The sequence below is a fragment of the Cyanistes caeruleus genome, chromosome 22 (genome assembly GCF_971803275.1).
Source record: "Cyanistes caeruleus chromosome 22, bCyaCae1.hap1.1, whole genome shotgun sequence".
NCBI lineage: Eukaryota > Metazoa > Chordata > Aves > Passeriformes > Paridae > Cyanistes > Cyanistes caeruleus.
The window spans coordinates 7955977-7976602 of NC_141722.1; the positions used below are offsets into that span (position 1 = coordinate 7955977).

General features: G+C 47.2%; 1 protein-coding gene and 1 long non-coding RNA gene across 51 annotated transcripts in view; one reads left to right on the plus strand and one right to left on the minus strand.

The window, feature by feature from the left end:
- Positions 1–20626, minus strand: part of CASZ1 (castor zinc finger 1) — a 282930-nt gene that overhangs the window by 19920 nt on the left and 242384 nt on the right. For all 50 annotated transcript variants that reach the window (XR_015278800.1, XR_015278811.1, XR_015278812.1 and 47 more), the window contains 8 exons: positions 18095–18935; positions 15340–15408; positions 10878–10968; positions 8648–8812; positions 5987–6159; positions 4391–5259; positions 2431–2572; positions 1196–1259 (listed from right to left, as the gene is read on the minus strand). Coding sequence is in view for 8 of the 50 variants with exons in the window: in XM_086860866.1 (XP_086716992.1) it covers positions 1196–1259; positions 2431–2572; positions 4391–5259; positions 5987–6159; positions 8648–8812; positions 10878–10968; positions 15340–15408; positions 18095–18935 (2414 nt within the window). In the remaining 42 variants the exon portion in view is untranslated. The remainder of the gene's footprint in view (positions 1–1195; positions 1260–2430; positions 2573–4390; positions 5260–5986; positions 6160–8647; positions 8813–10877; positions 10969–15339; positions 15409–18094; positions 18936–20626) is intronic.
- Positions 8708–13428, plus strand: LOC147649573 (uncharacterized). Its single transcript, XR_015278830.1, has 2 exons — positions 8708–8859; positions 10057–13428. It is a non-coding gene; the product is annotated as an uncharacterized LOC147649573 (long non-coding RNA).

The following is a 20626-nucleotide window of genomic DNA, read 5'->3' on the forward strand; positions in this document are numbered from 1 at the left end:
AAGGAACAAATAAGAAATTAAGTTTATAAGGGAAAATCAAAATCCCAGTGTGACAGAGAGCCAATGGAGGAGCAAAGTGACATAAGGATAAATGCAGAAATTAAACAACATGGAGAAAAACAGTGATAAGAAAGAAAGGAGGTGGGAGATTACCAGGCAAAGTCACTTTGCCCTCTCTTGAGGGTTATATGGCCTTGATGCATGTAACACCCAGAGCCAAGGGGATGGCAACAGTTATGCCTATAAAACCTATCACATAGCAGAATATTAAAGCATGGCTCAAAGGGTGCCCTGATCTCTACTGCAGTTGTATACAGCCACAAAATTAATCTTGGTACAGGAGAATTTATCATGTGAAGAGAAATACATATTTGAGATGATGTGTAACTTAACAAAAAAGCAAGGAAAAGTAACTGTGCATTATCTAAAATAAATACCCTAGAACACAGTAAAGGGGACTTTGTTAGACACCATGACTCACACCGGGAAGAAATAAATTGATGATTTTGGTTCAAAAGTTCTCATTTTTTTCTTCTCTTTCATAAAAATAGATTTTTCTCTCCCTCCCCAAATGAAGGGAATGTTTTTATGTAAGTGAAGAAAATGAGTAATTATAAAAGGAAAGTGAGAGAGAAGTTGACAGGTTCTGAAAACAAAAACAAAACAAATAACAACCCCCCCCAAACAAACAAAAAAACAAAACAATCCAACCCAACCCAGACCAAAAAAACTCCACCAAAAAATGAAAAGAAAAGAAAAGAAAAGAAAAGAAAAGAAAAGAAAAGAAAAGAAAAGAAAAGAAAAGAAAAGAAAAGAAAAGAAAAGAAAAGAAAAGAAAAGAAAAGAAAAGAAAAGAAAAGAAAAGAAAAGAAAAGAAAAGAAAAGAAAAGAAAAGAAAAGAAAAGAAAAGGAGAAACCTTTTGGAGCCCTCCTCTGTCTAGAAAAGATGGGGGAAAAAAAAAGGTGTCAGAGGCGGCAATATATTTCTTCAGCCAGTTCATTAAATTAATTCGTAAGCAGTGGCTCTGAAATTATACCCGATGAAAAATGGTCTCAAAATTTAAATGGTACAAACTCATCTTATTAGAGGCAAAACATTAAAAAACAAACACATCTCTTCCCCCCCTTCCCCGCTATCGCAGCTTTAATTTCTCTTGGTGGGGGGAATGAAAGGCGTTTGATGGATGGCTCTTACCTTATTCATAAGCGAGGATAAAAGAGATGAATTTGCCGAGACTGTGTGGCCATTTGATTCATTACTGAAACACACAAACCAACAGGGTTTAGTTAAGATGTGCACAGGGACTGTGAGCGCTGAGATTAATCCTTCTCCCTTCAAGCTGCCTCACTCCTCACCTACTACATCCAGAGGAAAAGAATGATGCCAACCCTCCCTTGGGCGGGCCAAACTCACTTACTTGTGATAGCCAAGAGGGACAGAGAGAGGGTCCCAGGTCTGCAGAATTTAGTTCTTTCAACTACTAAATAGCCCAGATCTCTTCCCCCGGTGTCCACTCCATCACACTTCATTTGTTAACTCATTACTTCCCCCAGGTTCTACCCTTTCATCCCTTTAGAACTTTCAGAAATATCACAAAAATACCACAAAAGCAGAGGGGATGTTGATGAAGGCTCATACTGCCAGGCACAGGGTCCCCTGGGCAGTAAGGCAGGCAAGGCACAATCCTGCACTGAAAGGCAGCCTTAGGATCTCTGCAGTTGGCTCCAAGTGCTGGACTCCCAAAGCGAGGCTTGTTTAAATAAGGTATGGACAGGAATGGGTACAAAGGTCCACAAAGTGGAGCTCACTTATCCCCAGGATCAGTTCCTCTGCACTTTTTCCACACAGCACAATCCCCAAACACTCCTGTTCTCAGCAGAGATGCGAAGCAAGTGGGACACATGCCTTGAGACAGGTGCATTCACATCTGCACAACCGTCACTGTAACCGTAGGCCAGCCCATGCCAGCCCCAGAGTGGAGTTAGTCTGGCACCCAGTTGTTTTGGGTGTCCAGATTCTCTGCAACGTGCTTCCCTTAGCCCTGATTCAACAGACTGCAGCGGTACAAATGCTGCTGCTAAGAGTGTTTCGAGGTGTAGCACTGGGGCAATTTCGATCAGCAATTGGTGACAAGAGGACTAAGTGAAAACAGCTTTGCCAGTGGCTCGATTTTCAGAAGGGAGCACAAGAAGTGAAGCTCTTGTCCAAGAGTCAGTAGGTGCCTGTGAGTCCAAAAATACATCTGGAGAACATAGACCTAATGGGGAGCAGAGTGAGCCTGCCTGTCTCCAGTTTTGGGGTGTCCAACACAAGCACACTGAAGCCACCTTTCAGCCGCACGCTGTGCCCTCTTGAATTACAGCTATGGAAACTTCCCAAAGCCCGATGCTGGGAAGTGTTGAGCGTGCCTGCCTGCCCACTTCTCTCACCCGTGGTCCTTGACACTCAGGTCCAAGCTGTGCTCCTGCAAGGGGTCCTGACTGGTGGCAGATGACGGTCCCATGGCCTCCGCGGGTTCCTGCTTCACCTGGACTGGATTGAACCGTCCGGGAGGTGCTGGTTGTCCATTCCCTGCTCAAGAAATACACTGAAATTTAGTGCAAAAAATACACTAAAAGCACAGGTCTAAAATGAGGTTACAACGGCAAATAAGTAAGTTAAATCACTGGCATCAGTGCCTAAGTGGAAAAAGCAAAGAAAAAGTGGGGGGGAGGGAAGTACTGGGATTGCTGGTCAGCATTTATTGCCAAGTTGACATGATGGGTTCTGACGTCCACTCCAGCGTCGAAATTCTTCAAGTGATAATTATTGCAAAATTATGTCAAAGTTGTCCAGGCTATGGGCCCTTTAAAAGAGAAGGGCGGAAGGAGCGTGGGGGAGACCTGATTCTCTGCACAAACTGTCATAACTAATTTGCGGGGCTGCCTCTTAAGCGTTTATTAAAGACTCTGTTAATGCTGAGGCAATGTGGCAGCTTTCGACTGCTAGTCAAGCCCCCTTGCTCGTCCCCACTGTCAGCGTTGCCGTAGCGACAGCGCTGGCCCGGCACTGCGCATCTCCCCGCCGGGACTATCGAGGGTGACAGCACCGGGACTGCTTCGAACCGAGCGACCTCCTGCCACCGCCCCCTCCTGTCCCCGCAGAACCGGGAACAGGCAGGTCTAGTGCCGGGCCCGGGAAAGGAGGATTCCAATTAAAAGAAGAGAGGAAAAGGAGGGGGGGCGGGAAGAGGAGGGAGGAAGGAGAACAAATTGAAGGGAAAAAAAATTAGGAAAAACAGCAAAGAAAAAAGGAGGGGAAAAAAGTTGCTGACAGAAACATGTCTGCAGAGCTTTTTTCCACAATCCCCAAGTGACTAAAATATTAATTTACCCTCCGGCAGTACAGCTGACGGTGAGCTAGTTCTCAGACAGCAAGTGGCATTTTATTAAAAAATAAAGGAAAATAGTTCCCTCAATGACCTTTCTCTGCTTTAGGAAACAATTTTTCAAAGAATAATTTTAAAAGTATGTGAAGTATCCCCTCCCTCTTTAATCAGATCGCTTCCTTCCACTCCCCCGTTGCCGCTGGGAAGCCGCGGCCATCAGGCAGCGCCCAGGCCTCGCAGCTCCGGCCTGCCCCAGCCCGGTGCCACAGCCTCCCCTTCACGGCCCTGCTGCCCACCAGGAGCTGACCGTGCTCAGCAGACATGAGGGGAGGTTCCCTCCATCCATCTGTCAGGGCCGGGACCGAGCTAGACTTGCCTCAGCTCTGGGTAGCAGCAGGAAGAGCTCTGGGCTGCCCCAGGGCACTTCCCATCTTTTAGCCCTCAGGGAGACCGGAGCACGCTTGCAAGAACCGACCAAAGAGAAGGTCCTGTTTGTGGACTGTACTAACACTATCCCCAAATCCACAGCTGGGACAACAAAGCTGGAGCACAGAACAGTCCCCCAGATCAGGAAAACAACTGGCCATGGGCTACAGGACCATCAACACTGGGCCCAGCTAAAGCTTGGTACAGTCTCACTAGAGCCTGCAAGTGCTGGCTAAGGCATTTTTTCTTCATTTCTATTTTCAATACAGTGCCTCTCTCTTTTCAGCCTATAGCAAATTACACATGGTAACACTTCAGCTCTGGTATGAGCCTACTCCTTCACGGGCAAAGATGTTTCTTGCCTCTCTTCTGGCCATGTGGGCATAGACAGGCTCCACAGGAGAACTTGCCAAGACTGCCTTCCTCAAGGAAGGCAAATTTGAACAAATTTGTTCTCCCATTTATTTTCTTTTTCCACGCCCTCCCCAACTGCAGTCCCATGCACAACTGGGTGGCTTCTCTTTCACTCTCTGCCAAGTCAGCAGGCCCTGCTCTGCCTCCCACCACTAAGTATCACAACTGATGGGGTAACTCACCTGCTTCAAGTGCCACAGACGGCTTGAGTGCAGCTGCTGCCAGCCTGGCCATCATAGGAGAGATTAATCCCTTACTAGCAGAGATCCTTTCCATTATAGAGGCTGCTGGAGCAGGTGAAGAAGTAGTCACTGGCTCACCAGATCCTGAAACTGCCTGGGATGAGGAATCTGTAGGAGCAGATGATGCTGGATTGGTGCCAGAAGAACCAGCAGTCATCAGATTAGCCGAGCTGGCAGGAAGTGGTGTAGAGACCCGACTGGGGATGATGGGGAAGAAGGATCCAGCTGTTCCAGGAAGTGCTGAGTTGGAGAGTGCCAGGGCCAAGGGTATATTGCTGGGAAGAGCCTGGGAAAGCAGGCCAGAGATCTTTGTGGCTGGTGTCATGCTGTTGGCAGACTTGGTGGCCTGTGAGGAAGCAAGCTCAGCCACAGAGGAGGGTGCAGCTGGGACGATGAGAGAAACGGAAGACTGCTGACTGGTTGGGGAGGCACTCAGGCTGGAGTTCTTGGAGCTCATGGCGGAGAAGTCAATAAGGTCATCGTTACTGGACTCCTCCTGCTCGTTATCCTTGGAGCCCAGGAGTGAGGCAGGCAGGCCCAGCACTCCTGAGCTCCGGATGTGCCGGCGCTCGTGTTTGCGTTTATGGGAGGTCATCTGGCTGGTGGAGGTGAAGGTGAAACCACAGCCTGCCCTTATGCAGTGGAAGTGGTTGGTGGCCTTGCTGTAGACACAGCCCTCATACTTGCATTCCTCATACTTGTAGAACTTCTTGAAGCCATCCTTGGCATAGGCATCATCTTTGATGTGGTAGCTCTTGTGCTTCTCGATGTCACACTTGTTCTTGAAGGTGAATGTACACCCAGGTCTCCTGCAAGGGCATCGAGGAGAGGGTGGTTGGCTGTGTAGGCAGAGCTGCTGTCTCCTGCCTTCCTCTAGGACAAGGACTGGGGCTGTAATGAGACAACTGCCCCAGCTGCAGAGGGGTTGATGAGCTGTCTGGGGTTAACCTGGGACACCCAGGCAAGCAGATATGCTGCCATGTGGGAGAGCTGGGAAGCTCACCCCGCTCTGTGGAACTGCCACAAGAACATGGGAATACAGGCACCCTCCACCAAAAGTTCCAACAAAACAGCAGGTAAAGGGGACTAAAGTACAAACTGTTCTTTCCTACTCTTCCTGAAAACAAAAGGAATCAGGAGAAGAGCAGTTGTGTACAGAAGGCTAAGCCTGGCTCCAGGAGGGATCAGCTGGCTGGAGAGAACCCTACCATGGAAGTGCCATTAGCAGTGCATTAATGGCCTACTTCAGTTGCACTCTGAAGAGCGCTGTGGCCTCTATCCTAAATGATTCTAGGCTCTATTTTCTAGTGGGTATCCTCTCCTCGGATCATACCCCTGCCTTCAGAGTGGTCTGTGGCATAATCCTGGCAATCACATCTGCTCTGGTATACGAGTTCTCCCAGGAGCAGTACTGAGAAGGTCACAGCAGGGAAAATCAAGTCCCTGTGCATACTGCTGAAATTATGACTTGTCAGAAGGAGGCAAACAGACCACACATCTCTGGGGCAGGACTCCTCCCCTTCCCTGCTGTCTCACCTGCAATGGAAGTGAGTGGTTTTCTGCCCATAGAACTGGCATTCCACAGTGCCGCAGTCCTCCGTGGCACGGAACCGCTGGAACCCGTCGTTGATGAGCTGCGTGTTCTTCTTGTGAAAGTTCTCATGGGTCATCACATCAGAGGTGCTTGTATAGACCTTGTTACAACCCACCTACCCCAGGCCCAAAGAGGAGTCATCAGCACAGCAGTTTAACAGCCTGACATTATTACCAGCAGCAATAAATACACGAGCAGCACACGTAAATTTAATAGTTCCATTTGTGTGCTTCTCCTAGGGGTATCAAGTCATCACTTTAATTCCCAGTCTAAAGACTGATAGAGCATAGAGCAGTTGTGAAAAAAACCAAACCCAAACCAACTCTCTGGGCATGAAACAGTAAGAAAAAAAAGAGAGGACTGTAGGGGTAGATCACTAGCTCCAGATAGTCATGCCTGCTTGGGGAAGCAGCTAGTAGGGTTCCTGCTCTTAAAAAGAACAGAACACTAACTGATGCTGTTGCTTTTTGTTATCTTCGAGTGACACAGAACAAAGTAGGATTTCATCTGGTTGGGGAAGGCAAAATTGAGTGGGAATAACTTATTTACTTCTTTAATCCTTCTGGGAGGTAAGGCATGCTGGTGCAACATGAGGCCAACCAGTCTTCTGAGCTTGTAATAAACAGTTTAATTCTAGCAAATCTTAAACCCCATGTTCAGCTGATTTTAACAAACTGGTGACTTTCTTTCCCTGTCACTGTTCAAGACTCCCACTTCAATAATTTTAAACTTGTGCAGCGAATGGGAATACTGTGATGAGGATGGAATGCTGAAAACCTGCTTTCCTCTGGGTAAAGCGGGGCAACTTTGCCATATTGAGTAAAAACCCACTGGAATCTGAAAACGTCCTCAGCCCTGCTGAGGGAGGATTTTTTTTTCTTTTCTTCTAGCACAACATGTGCCAATGTCTGCACCATCTCAGAAATGAAGAGAAGGAAAACACCACCCCTTAGTTCAGCCCAGGTTGATTCAAACAGGCAATAACAAAACCCATGACAAATACCCAGCGAAAAAAATAAAAAGAATCTCCAGCTATTTCCAATATAAAAGAGCCTCTCTCTCTCTCCACACTGACACCTTGAAAAAAGACAGGCCCTTCATGGCATTAAAAAAAAAAATTAAACAAAAGCGTCCTTAGGAATAATTTGCAATGCAGCTCTTGGTGCGAAAGCCTAAAAAAATGTCAGTTTATATAAACAGCTAACTGAATTTTATCCACACCAATTATGGACATAAAGAAAAAAAAATAACCCCACGTGATGGATTGCACAAATTCTGCCATTTAAGCAGTATTTTCTTTAATTGGGAGTTTATATTCTGACACCTTTCCTGTAAGACACTGCTTACATGGGCATTACTTTACTGGAACACAGTGGGCACAGGATGGAATTAGCCATATATAGTTGTGTAAGCGAGGGTCTCTATTCAAACTCAGAGTGACTTAAAGCTGTGAAACACTCCTCATACTCTAAAAAAAACAACAAAAAACAAACAAACCCCACCCTGCTCAACTGAAGAAACTAAATAATCAATATTATGGAAGCATAACAGAAAATGTCCTCAAGAGAAAGACACATGAAATTCCCAATTTCTCAAATGCTGTAAGCACATGCTTCAATCAGCCCCTATTCAGGACAGAACTTGAGTGCATGCCTAACATTTAAGCATGTGCTTAAGCCCCATTGACTTCAGAAAGCTTACCTGACTTCAAGACATGCTGAAGTCTATCCTAGCAAAGCATTTAAGTATGTGATTAAGGCCTTGTGACTTTAACTGGGGTCTTAAACTGCTGGGACAGGTCAGGAAGTGAGCCTGACTTGTCACACCAGAAAATCTGTCACCAAGGGTTGGCTGATCACTCTGCTTGTAACTGCAGCACATTTTCAGGGCAATGGTTTAGGCCACAATTCCACTAAAATGAATACATGTCAAAGCATTGAACCAGGAAGGATCAGGGTAAGACCCAAACAATGTGGTGTGTCCATGTCTAAAACAGTGAAGGCATCACAGTGACATCTGTGCAGCAGCTCCAGCTCTGGCAGCACACTGCTGCTGAAGCTTGGCTGCCCCTGAAACATCCCAGCCTACACCACACACGAGTGCCACTGGCAAAGGACATGGAGATCCAGAGGTGTAAAGTGCAGATATGTGACATTAAGGTTCAATTACTTTAGAAATTGATTATGGAAGAAATTAACCCAGTGCTAAAGGGCAGATGTACCACAGGGAAGTCTGGTTTCAAGGGAGGGACAGATCAGATTTGAGGAGAGACATTAAAGAAGTCCCTGAGTCTCGGAGAATAGGACTTGCTTGAACAAGTCCAAGACTGTGAGAAAACATTGAGACCTGCTTTGCCTCACTGCATGGACGAGGCTTCTAAACACTGAGAATATGTGGCTTCCCTTTGCCATTCCCAACACTTGGCAGGACAAGTGCAGTGAGGACAGGGCACACACTTGTCAACAAGGCTCCTGAATCAGAAGCGAGCAAGCCAGGCTGTGAACGTCCCCCCTCTCCTCAGGACAGCCCCACACTCTCTGACAAGGGAGCAGCGTGGGCAGAACTCCCAGATCCCCCCGAGAGGAGCCCTGGGGCTGTGGTACCTGCATGCAGTGGTAGTGAGTGCTCTTCCCGTTCAGGTGGCAGCCGTGGTAGTACACGCTGCAGTCGTCCAGGGGGCTGAAGCGCATGAAGCCGTGCTGCAGGGAGTTATCACGTTTCTTGTGCATGTTGTAATGCCGAATCACATCCTGTTTACTAGTGAATCTCTGCAGAGATACAGAGACAGACAGTGAGACACACATGATGCCAGTGGGTGAGTAATCCTGGGGGCAGGGTGGGTGCCTTTCCTTGTTGTTAATAAACTTATGGGACCAGGAGTTGAAAGCTTGGCAGTAATCACCCCAAGAAAATCAGATAAAAGAGGAATTGTGTGCATGTATCTTCTTGGTTAAAGGAAAGTAAATACACATGAAAAGTTCTAGAGTAAACATGACACTGGGGTGATGCCCAGAATCTGCTCCCTGCAGCTTTAAGATTGCAGTTCTTCTAACATAATTTTAGCTGCTACTATCTCAAGAAGTGCTATAGTTAGAAAGCAAACCAGTGAACTGAACAGCCCACAAGCAATGAAGACGAGCTTCCAAGTCACTCACTGTAGTGGTTAGCAAGACCCTGGCTGCCACATTCATGTCAGACTAGAAATTGGGAAAAACCCTTTGCTCTTTTACACTGTCTTCATTCACACAAGTCTCTTGTGTCCCCTAGAAGGTAGGATGGTTTTATTAGGAATACAGGGACAAAAGACTTTCTTCAAGTCACAGAAAAAGATGCTTCTCTACAGAAAAATAGAGCTCAAAGCTAAATCTGTATGACCAGAATATCCTTTTCAATATCTACCTGCTTGAAACAATGAAGGGGTACCTCACTGTCAGAGCAGGCTAAGTGCCTTTAAAATGAAGCTTTTTATTTCTATTTCCCACAGACATCAATATTTACCACTGAAGGTGAGAAAGTAAATCTGATTTTTTAAAAAAATAAATCAATATCCATTTATTTTGAGCAGTAATTGAAAAGGCCTGTATTCTAATGTTTAACAACTTTTCTAGTCTGCCTCATAGGAAACAAATGATTATCGCTTCCACTCTTTCCTCCTATAATATCAATCCTGATCAATCTCGTTGGTATTGGCACAGGAATATATGGATATAGATTTCAACAGAAATCCCTTGGAGGCTGGAGCTATGATTTCCCAGGGTGTACATACAGGATTGCTATTGCCAATCATTGTTAATTTGTGCCCACTTATTACAAAGCGTTACTTATTCTAAAATATATCTCAGCCATAAAATAATTTGCATTTTAAAAAGCAGCCTAAATCCTTATTCCCTGCGAGACCAGACAGCTCCTTTGCAAGCAGCTTCCAGACTCCTTAGGAAATAATCATGAGGCCAATCATAATAATAGTTTTTTTTGTTTTTCCATGCTTTGTGTTTCTCTCTTTCTGGTGCAGGGATATCTGTGTCACGGTTGGGATAGACTCATCTTGATTACTCGATGCTGGGCTAGAAGGACCAGTACGTGCATCCCGGAGAGAAACTCTCTTTTGATCAATAGAAACCCACAGCCAGCCCCAGCAGCTCCAGATCAGCTTCCTCTGCTGTGGTCAGACCGATCCCCGTGAGACCCAGAGGTCTCCTAGGGCAGGGCTGCAGCTGTGGCTGGGGCACGGCAGAGGCAAACTCTGGGATTCCCACTCTGCATCTGCCTGACCACAGAAATGCCAGTGCCAAACTCCCGGACCTGGGACAAGGATAAACAAACACAGCACATGACCTGCTGCCTTGAGTGCATAGCCTGGCAATTCTCCCAGCAATTACAGCATCGCTCCTGCCCTGCCTTCCCCACAAATCCCACACTGCTGCTGCCCTTACGGGCTGTTCTGTTGCAGATATTGCTGCTGCAAAGCCACTCGGGCAGCGGGAGGGAAAGAGACAGACTAACAGATCAGCATTCCCTGGTTTCAGGCACAGTTTGTAATGCAGCACAATTTATGCTCTTGGTGTTTCACTGATATAAATGTGGAGTAGTTCCCACTGACTTGAGCTGATCTATATTCGGCTCCTCATTGTAGCAGTCTTGAGTTTGCTTAGATGGTATTAGATTGAGTTAAATGGGAACGAAATAAAGTTCTGCTAAATTCAGAAGGTATCCTGCCCTCTTTCAGAGCAGCAGAGTGAAAAGGCATGTGCATGCACGTGGGAGGGAAGCACAGGACGCACACTCCCCCCATGTGTTCGGGGAGCCGTGCTGCTGTTCTGAGCACTGCTCTACCTGGTAGTTGCACTCGGGGTCGAGGCAGTGGTAATGTTCTCTGTACTGGTACGCGCAGTGTATGTGTCCACAGTGCTGACTGCCAGAGAACCTGCAAACGGGAGAGAGGGAGACAGGATAAACCACAGTCCTGGCAGCAGAGCCCCTAAGGAAGGTACAAATAAACTGAGTCCTGTTCCTGCTTTCATCTCACATGTTTATGGCATTAAACCCCACCTCCTTTATCCCCTCCAAGGATGGTGACCCTCATGCCTTCCCTTGCTTATTTGTCACTATTTAAAGGTGCTTCTTGAGCCGGATCACTCCGGTCCTGTACATCCCTAATCTGTCTTTCCCCTTGAAATTCATCTCTGTTATCTAAGTTGTTTACTTGGGGAAGCATAAGGAAGGAGGGTTCCTAGAACCAAACACCACACAATTCTAGAACAGAGTTGAGATACCATGCCAGCAAGTTTCAGAAACCTCCCATAACAGAAGGAGACAAATAAATGTTGGGCAAATATGGATTCTAAATTTTAAGTATAAGCCCATCTAGTAGGATAACAAAAAAGCTGCATACAGCAAAGTTGAAAACTCCTGACATACAGGGTAGCAAAAAAGACCAGAAAGACAGAAATGCCGTGTAATACCTACATACAGACAGTACGTAGAATTTATTGACTGACAGACACACCAGGAATTGGCACAAGGGGATGATCCAGTAATGGGGTAATCAGTGCAATGAACTCCCTCGTGTATATTCTAGAGGACCCTAGAAGAGCTTGAAAGGGAAAAGCAGTGGAGAGAAGGGGACTCAGAGGGGAAACATTCAAAGATAAAGTACCATCTGCTCAAAGGTTCCTCAAAGGTTCCTCACGTCACTTAAGTGCTAAACACAGCAGGAGTGCATATGATAAAGGGCATGGGAAAGAAATGAGGAAGGGCAACAGATAAAAAAGGAAAATGAGAGGAGTGAGGGTATCCTGGGGAAATAGAGGAATGGGGCAGGAGCAGGGAAGATTACAGATCATTGTAAGGTGAGGTAATGTGAGGCTACGGGATAGAAAAATTGGGGATGAAAAACAATACTAAATAAGCCATTTCTGAAGCACAGTAAGGAAGAGGAGGTCAACTGTGGAGACAGCAGGGCCTCTAGGAGATGGAAAGGGGACTTAATTGACAGAAAAGATAGACATTGCTAAAAAATTAAATGACTTCTTTGCCTCAGCATTCACAAAGGGAGACAGGGACAGATGCCAGGAGCAGACATGCCTTTCCCTGGGGAAGGAGAAGAAATACTGCAGGAAATCAGGATCACGTCAGAACAGGTGATTGAGAAACTGGAGCAAACCTCAGCAGCAAAGAAGAAACAAACCACAAGGCAAACAGCAGGGCTGGCTGCACAAACAAAGGTGTGGAACTGAGAGCAGAGGAAAAGATTCCTGCTCAACACCTGGGCAACTGCTAGGCTTGTCCAGGGCAGCCGCCAGAGCCACCGTGGCACTGACCAGGGATATGTGGGTCCACAGCACACGTAACCAGCTGGTCCTGCTAGTCAGGGCTTTATGTCAGCAGCACCACAAGCAGCTCCTCAAGGAAAGAAAGTGACCTGTGGGAAGCTTCCTCTCTATTCCACGGATGTGACGGGCCAAAAAGAGTAAAGGGCTTTGCAGGGCTGGAGAACTGTGCAGTGCAGGCCAGGGAGAGAAAAGAGGGTGATACAGACCTTGCTGACAAATACAAAGCAGTTCAAATTATTATCAAAAATGAGGATTCAAAACGACCAGAGATACCAGCTGGAGTCAAAGAAGGGCCAGACACCAACAAGATCTGACTCTAGGAGATGAGTTATTTGAAGCATCCTAGCAGGAATAACAATGGGCTCAGTTTTAAAAACAACAGCTAAACAAGCACTCCAGCACTTCCAACTCCTACCCTCCTTTCCACGTGCCACGGGAAGGTGTGTGGTGTCTACAGCACAGGAAGGAAGGGAGAGACAAGTGTTCCACCAAGCCATGTGCTGGGGGAAGGAGGGAAGTGGTGAACCCAGCACAAAGGGGAAAATCTGCTCCTTCAGTGTGCAAGGTTGGGCTCCTAAAGGGTTATATTATCCTGTGTTTCTTCTGACACTTGAAACAGTTCAAAGCTATTAATTTTTAAAGCACAGCATCTGTTTAGGTTTTTCATAACAGGAAAGCTTACACACCACACACTTACATGCATACACACACACACTCACATTTACATGCACAGACTCATCAGTACATCAACACCCCCCTCAATTTACATGAACGTACCCACAATTTCCATGCACATGAACAGACACAAACACACACACCTGAAACAAGAAAACTCACAGACCAGCTCATCACACTAACATACAAATCCAAACTCTTAACTTGTCAATACAGACACATAGATTCATTTGCACGAGAACAACCCATTCCCTCTTCCTTTACGTTCACTGGTTCACTTCTTTTTTAAATTTTTTTTTTTGGCCAGAAAGTCTTGATCTGGCAAGAGTTGATAAATAAATAATAATAAAAATAATAAATAAAGAAGTTAGCATGCTTAGAGAGTATTTACAGACTCATTACTATGTAACGATGATGTGAAAGAAGAGAAAAAAACCCACCCCAATTACAAGGGGGGAGGAAACCCACACAGAAATAAATATTTAAGCAAGTGCTGCCAGAAGCACCATCTGCTGAGGCACTAATAATAATAATAATAATAATAATTTTTTTCTGTGGTCTTTTTTTTTTTTTTAATTATAAATATACAGGGAGGAGGAGGGGGAAAAACAACCCAACCCAAACTAGCTAAGTAAGAGGTTTTGTTTTGTTGTGTGAGAGAATGGATTATCCCTGGGCAGCTTTTGGCAGTGGCTTTGGCAAACTCATTAAGCTAATTATGCAGTACAGACATAAGAGTGTTGTGTCTCTTCTCCCCCCACCCCCTGATTTTAAGGCTTTAAACTGTTTTTTTAAATGTGTGTAAATTGAAGGGAAGTGGCTGTGCTGCCAACGGGTGGCTTGCGGAGCCTCTTAAGCAGGATGTGGTGTCCCTGAGGTAGCTCACAATCCTCCCTCAGCTACCTGCCTGACCCAGGGGAAGGGGCTTGCAGAGCTCCACAAGCAGTGAATGCAGCTGAAGTGTTTACAGCTCTCTCCTTGAGAGGGGAATGGGGGACAGAAAGATGCCACCTCCTCCCCCACTGCAACCCCTGCAATTCCTGCAATCTCAGAAATAAAAGGATACTGCTCCTTCTGCCCCATGCAAAGAGTGGTTTAAACCCCTGCTTTCCTTCCTGTATTCTGTATACTCTACTACTGTACTGTCCCCAGGGGCAGTGAATTCCCACACACACTTGAGGCACTGCTGCTTGAGGAGCTGCCTGTGATGGCACAACTGTCCTCTCTTCCCATGGTGTTTTCTGCTCCCTTCTCCTACATCAGGGATTTGGGAAAAAGGGAGGAAATTAAGTCACTTCTTGTTCCATTCTCGAGCTAGGAGAGTGCTGTTCCCACTCTTTTTCCCTGCCAAAATGTTCCCTTCATTTGCCTAGCAGCTGACTCCCACAAGGAGACTGTGGGCTCTGGTAAGGTGGGAAAGCACAGTACACACTCCCTTCCCCTGTCATTAATAAGTGCCCAAGTGCTGGTGGGAGCAAACCCTCCAGTTTTTTCTCTGGAGAGAAGTGTTTGCTTGCTTCCCTGCCTCGTGTCTGTCTGGATACAAGGGGCTTTAGTTGGGAGCTTTCTCACATTACTGATGGAGGATTCAGATGACTGGGGGCAAAACCTGATAGACCCTTTATACTAAAAGCTCTAAACCAGGTAGGTGTTATGCAATCATCTCCTCTGTCCCTCTGGCTCTTGTGGCATTACTCACTCTGCCCCACCACAACAGCCTTGGGCTTCCTCTCAGCATCACTGTCCTGACCTAAGCATGCCCACAGCTGTGATAAGGTGCCCTACTCTGCACCTGATTCAGTGAGGGCTTCTCAGACAAATGAGCTGCAAAAATGTTCTAGGATAAACATCCCACACTGATGCCAAGAGCTCTCTAAACTCAAGTCACTTGTGAATCTCTCCAGCCTAGATTCTCATCAGGGCTGAGATGTTTTCTGATCGCCTCCTGCAGACACTGGACATGGTAGGGGGAAAGGCACTGGACAGAAAGAACAGGCAAGAGGCAGGACTCCCATTTAAATCCTGGGCTTCTTCAGGGAAGCAGTTTTCCACTATTTGTCACAAAGTCTAACAGCTCCAGGGAGCTAAGCATGTTCTTGGCACCACTGTATACTGCTCACAGCTACTGCTCTCCCAAGCAGGGGGACAGAGCAAGTACAGATGCCACGGGAAATGGAAGTGCCAGTCTGGTTTAAACACTTGATCCAGACAAGAGGTTGTCTCTCCCACCACCACTCCACCTTCTTACACTCAGCCCTCTCCCCAGCAAAGTCAAAAGTTTTGCCTACCTGGCAATATACTTCTGGTAAATATTTACGTCTTCGCTGACGGCTGGTTTGTCAGTAGGTAATCCATTCCTAATGAGAGACACACAGGGCAGAGCTGGTTAGCAGGAACAGGGCACAGCTTAAACTCCTTGCTTCTCTCACACTGCTGCTGACAGATCAGGAGAGAGGGCCTAGGGAAGGGTCCCAGCAAAGACACACATATGTTTAAACTCCCTCCCCTTTGCCCTTCAAATCCTGTACCTTCTTTTCCTAGAGAAACACACAGGCTGCCCACCTCCCTTCTGGCATCCTCCCTCTTGGCAGGACTCAGAGCAGTTTGAGAAACTGTGAAGATCAACCACAAAAGCCTGCTTCTACAGAAAAAAAGCCTGTACAAAAAGGTGATGGCCACATGCAAACAAACACCTCTCTGAGGCACCTGGCAGCGCTGCCCTTGCGTGCACGGGAGCTTTGCCCCTGGCTCAGCTGCAGGAGAAGAGTCTCTCTGCCAGCCACGTTGTGAGTTATTGCCCATTTCCCTGTGGCCAGCAGCCCTGGTGCTCTATCACCAGCACTGCAACAGTGGCTCCAGCCCTTGCATGGGGCCTCAAATGCCTCTTTGTTTCACAGATACCCCAAAACTCTAACAGACAGATTACATATTTTAATCGATGAGAAAACCACCCCAACTGTCACATAGGCCTGGATTATTTTTATTTCATTGGGAAGCAGACAAAAATAACATCCTCAGAATTCGTGGAGAGGGAAAATGAGATGCAGGGCTGGACTCAGGCCTTTCCATGAGATAGGGCCACCCCAATGCCTCTCCAGATAGGCTGCACACCATCTTCTTCATGAGCTGCCTGAGCCCAACCTCCACTCCTCCTCCTTGCAGCTCTGCACCCTGGCTTAAACAAGGACACCTTGGCACAGAGTTCACTTGAAAGTAGATGAGTTCAGGGCAGGTTAATGGCATTGGATCTAAGAGAGTTTAAACCCATGGCAAAGCTGTATGTGCAGATGTCTGAGAGTAAAGGGTAACTCCTGCCAGGTTATTGAACCCAGTGGGGACTGGGAATGGGAAGCCAGGGCCCAGATACCACACTCTGCACCTCCTTCACCAGCACAATTAACAGGCTGCTGTCTTTTATCATGGAAGCCTGGATCTAGTGAGCAGCCTGAAGGAGAAGGGACCAGAGGCCATTCTGTACTGCAGTGTGTGATAAGGACACAGGAAGAGGCCCTGGTCACCTCCATTCCAGCTGCAGTCCCATCATGATGCCCTGGTTGAGGAGTCCTGTGGCCAGAGGAAGCACTGTGGTGCTGGCTAACCCACATCTGCCAAGAGGCAGGAAATGAGCAAGAGAAAGGAAAACAAACTGGGATCCCAGTGCAACACCACAGCAGATGAGAGGCTTCCTTATCTTGCTTGTGCCTTCAGGCACAGCTCTAGGATGGCGACCGAACCCCGGGCAGCTGAGTGTTCTCCAGGCACTTCAGGCACAGAGCCTCGGACCAAGTCACCCATCACAACAAGGGCACTGAATCTACAGGAATATTTACAACACTGTGGTTTTAAGTAATAGAAGTCCCTGCCTGTCATCTGTAGCACATACAGGTTCATCCTGAGTAGGACCCTGAGCAGACCCTGAGCATCCTGAGTAGATGCAGATGTTAACAGTCCTCTCTTCTTTCCTATACACCTTTACCATGGAGCTGGTGATGGGGTGATGCAGACTTTTCTGGGACTGCAAAGAGTATTCAAGCCAGCCCAAGGTCTCCTACGTCCATATAACAAACACAAACCAGCCTTTTTCCTCATCAGAGGACCAGTAGGGTGTGTGTGATGGCACAGAGGGCAGGACAGAAGGCCCTGGACTTACTACAAATGACCCTGTAGGATTCACAGTTTACAACAGCACCAGGTTCATGGTGAGAAACAAGTAAACCCAAACCATGCCAAGAAAGCAGAGAAGTCTCTCCCTTCCTTCCTGCTGCAGCCTGACATACATATCTATCTCCTCTACAGCTCCCACCTCTGGAAGTCACATTAAAAAGTAATCCAAGGTTTGGCAAGGCCTTCAGTTACCTCCATTCAGTCAATGGCATCACTGCAGAGATTGCTGGCAACATATGTGCAGGAGGTTGTTAGTGGTAATTGGGCTAATAAGTTTGCCCAGTCTGAGGGGCTAATTGAATCACCTCTGTTTGTGTAAGCAAATTGAGAAGACACAGGCCTGGCCCCACAGAAGTAGGTGTATGCCTAACTCCTATGGAAATTGATGGGAATTAGGCACCAAAATGTCGTCTGAGTTCTGGGACAAACAAAAAGCCCCATCTTGGTAGCAGTAAAGTCAGCAAAGTCATGCCTCTGAGTTAAATGGGAACAAGAATCAGGTTCTCCTACAGACACATCCAGATGCCTGGGTAAGCAAAGGGAGAAGAAAACAAAGTAGTTCCAACCTTGACCTTTTGTGTGCTGACAGCACAATGTTCCCTCCTCTTTCATTTTAACTTATGAACGCAGGAGCTATTGGACTTCAGATTCATGGCTATGACTGCTGATGGCAGGTCACAGCCTTAGTGCAAACCAGATAAATAGAGATGTAAGGTATAAAAGAGGAGAAGAGACTTTGACAGAGAGCAAAGAGAGACATTCCATGAACAGTGCAGTATTTAATAGTGCAAGAACTTGGAATTGCCCACAGAACCACACGCAGACTTATAGTACGATCCCCCACGAGTACTTAGATAAGAAAAGTGTGAGTATACTTACTTTACTGTAGAGACTGTTCCAGTTGTGATGGAGTCTGTCTTGGAGAAAGTTGATTTCAGGTACTCAGGAGTGTTGAATGGCAATGAGATGGACTGCTCTGGCCCGGCCACGGGAGTGCTGCTGGGGGTACTGGCGAGGGAAGCAGGGGCCAGGCTGGGCACTGGAGCTTTTACTGGAGTAAGCTTCTGAATGTTCCTCACATCGTACTTGGAAGGCCGGCCTACCTTGCCTGTCTTGAAGGCGATGGCTCCTCCCATATCTGGGCTTCCTTCCCCAGGCTTGAAAAGGTGCAAGTACTTGACGTTTTCTAGGTCATACTTGGAGGCCTTCTTGTAAGTGTTGCCATTCTGTGGCCTGATGCTCTCACCTGTCTTCAGCTTTTGAATGAAGAAATCATACTTGGAGGCCCGTGACATCAGGCCCTGCATCTGGGAACTACTGGGGGAGGGCAGTGGCAGGATAGTGGCTTTGGTCTCCGTCAGCATGGAGGTGTCTGGACCTGGCACCCGAATGGGCTGTGCCAGCACTGAGGATGGCTCTTTGCCCAGCTTGGAGCCCAACTCCTCAGATTTGGCCAAGTGCATGGGCCACGAGAGCTGCTCTCCAGCTTTCAGTTTGCGGATGTACTCCTCATACTTGGAGAAGCGGGCTCGTTTGCTCATGGCATCCTCGCTGGGGAGAGAGGCAGCAGGCGCCGCGGCCTCTGAGGTAGCAGTGTTCAGCTTGTCGAAGCTGATCTTGCGGGCCAGCTCATCCCGCATGTTCTGGTCATCGTAGCCGAACATGCCCAGGAACTCGTTCATGGTGGTGGCAGCGTAATCCCGCAGTGATGAAGCTTCCCCTGCAGTGAAACCAGAGGAGAGAGTCACACAAGGCACTGATTTTTCTTCTCCTCCCATACCAGCACTAGTAGCAGGGACGGGGGGAGGAAGGGGAGAGGGGAACATGATCTACTGACGTTTGGCTCACTTGTTAGGTTTTATGACTCTTAAATTAATTTGTTTAAAAAAAAAAGTAATTAATACTGGGGTAAAATAAAAAGAGTTCATCAATGCCAGGAAAATCAATTTCCTAAATGTTCTAGCCGATGGCTTTTCAGTACATTAAACAAAGTTTCATAAATGTCTCTGCACTCTTGCCTTGGTCTAATATGAAGAAAAAGTAATTTTACTGGAAGTGAGACCAATGCCAATATGCCGAGGTTTGTACAGATCTGTCCTTGCGTATATTTGTGTATGGAAGGAGGTGCACAGAGGATAGATGGCAGCATGTGTAAAGGGGAAAACCCATGTGAAAATGCTGTGTGTGTTGGTGAAGAGCAAGCAGGGCTGAGAGCAGGCAGGACAGCGTGGTGTGAAATGGATGAGGGAGATGGGCGAGGCAATGTATGGGGTGGAGCAGGAGGAGGTCAGAATAGAATAGTGCAGAGAGGAGGAAAGCAGCAGAGATGGAGATGAATTGAGGCAGGGGAAGAGCAGCAAAGGCTGTGTGCATAAGAAACTTGGCAATGAGGAGTGCAGGAAGGAGTGGAGAAGAGAAGGCAAGACAAAGACAGGACAGCTCCCAATCACTGTTGCAGTCCTTCCTTCCCTATCAACTTTGTAAGTTGTAACTTCCTTCCCTGTCAACTCAGCTTGCCCTCTTCCTTCTCAGTCCCTATAACTGGACAGCTACTACCTGCCATGGGGAAAAGGGCCAGTGCAGTGAATTCTATGGAAACCTACAGGCAGCCTCTCAAGCAGCCAGGAACAGCTTCCAGTAACACCAGGAAAGGGGAAAGTCCAGACAGGTGAGAAATAGGTAAGAAACAGCCTTCAGGATTGAAGGTAATAGCCAATAGGTAAGGAACATCAGGATTTACACTGAGGAGAGAAATCTGTTGTCCTGATGTGGGCTCCAGGGAGGGGGAGAAAGGCAGTGCTCCAGAGCATGGGTTGGGGAAGGGACAGGAAGGAGTTAGTCTAATGGAGCCTGATTACAGGGGGAAGAATGAGGAAAAGCTGTCCTTCCTTGGGTCTCTCCCTTCCTTCTTCTCTTCTCTACTTCCTCAGGCAGTTTCACAGGTCACCAGGATGGGAAGAACACACATCTGGAGGTCACCCAATATCAGGGTAAATGAGGAAATAAAGACTGCTCTGATGTGCCGGCTTGGCCTCATTTAGGCTTCAGTCTGACACAGTGCTCCTCCTCCTCTCCCTCTTGCTTTCTCCCGCAGAGTAAAGATTTACTGTGTGCTGGAGTTCTTCAAACCTCCCTTGTCATCTTTACTCAACACTTGCTGTGGCTCTAATGGGCAAGCACTCTACCTTCCCAGGCAGCCAGCACAGGGAGGTGCACCGGCAGCAGAAGGCAACTTCTGGCCTTGGGGTCCCACTCAAAACACTGCTGTGAAACACAGTGGAAAAAGCACCAAGATGCTGCTACAGAACATGTCAGTAGATCCAAAAGATCCCTAAGATGTGGGGAATCTGACAGCCAGGGGTGCCACTTGCACAGACAGGCACGTACGTGAGAGCATTTCCGCGCACACGA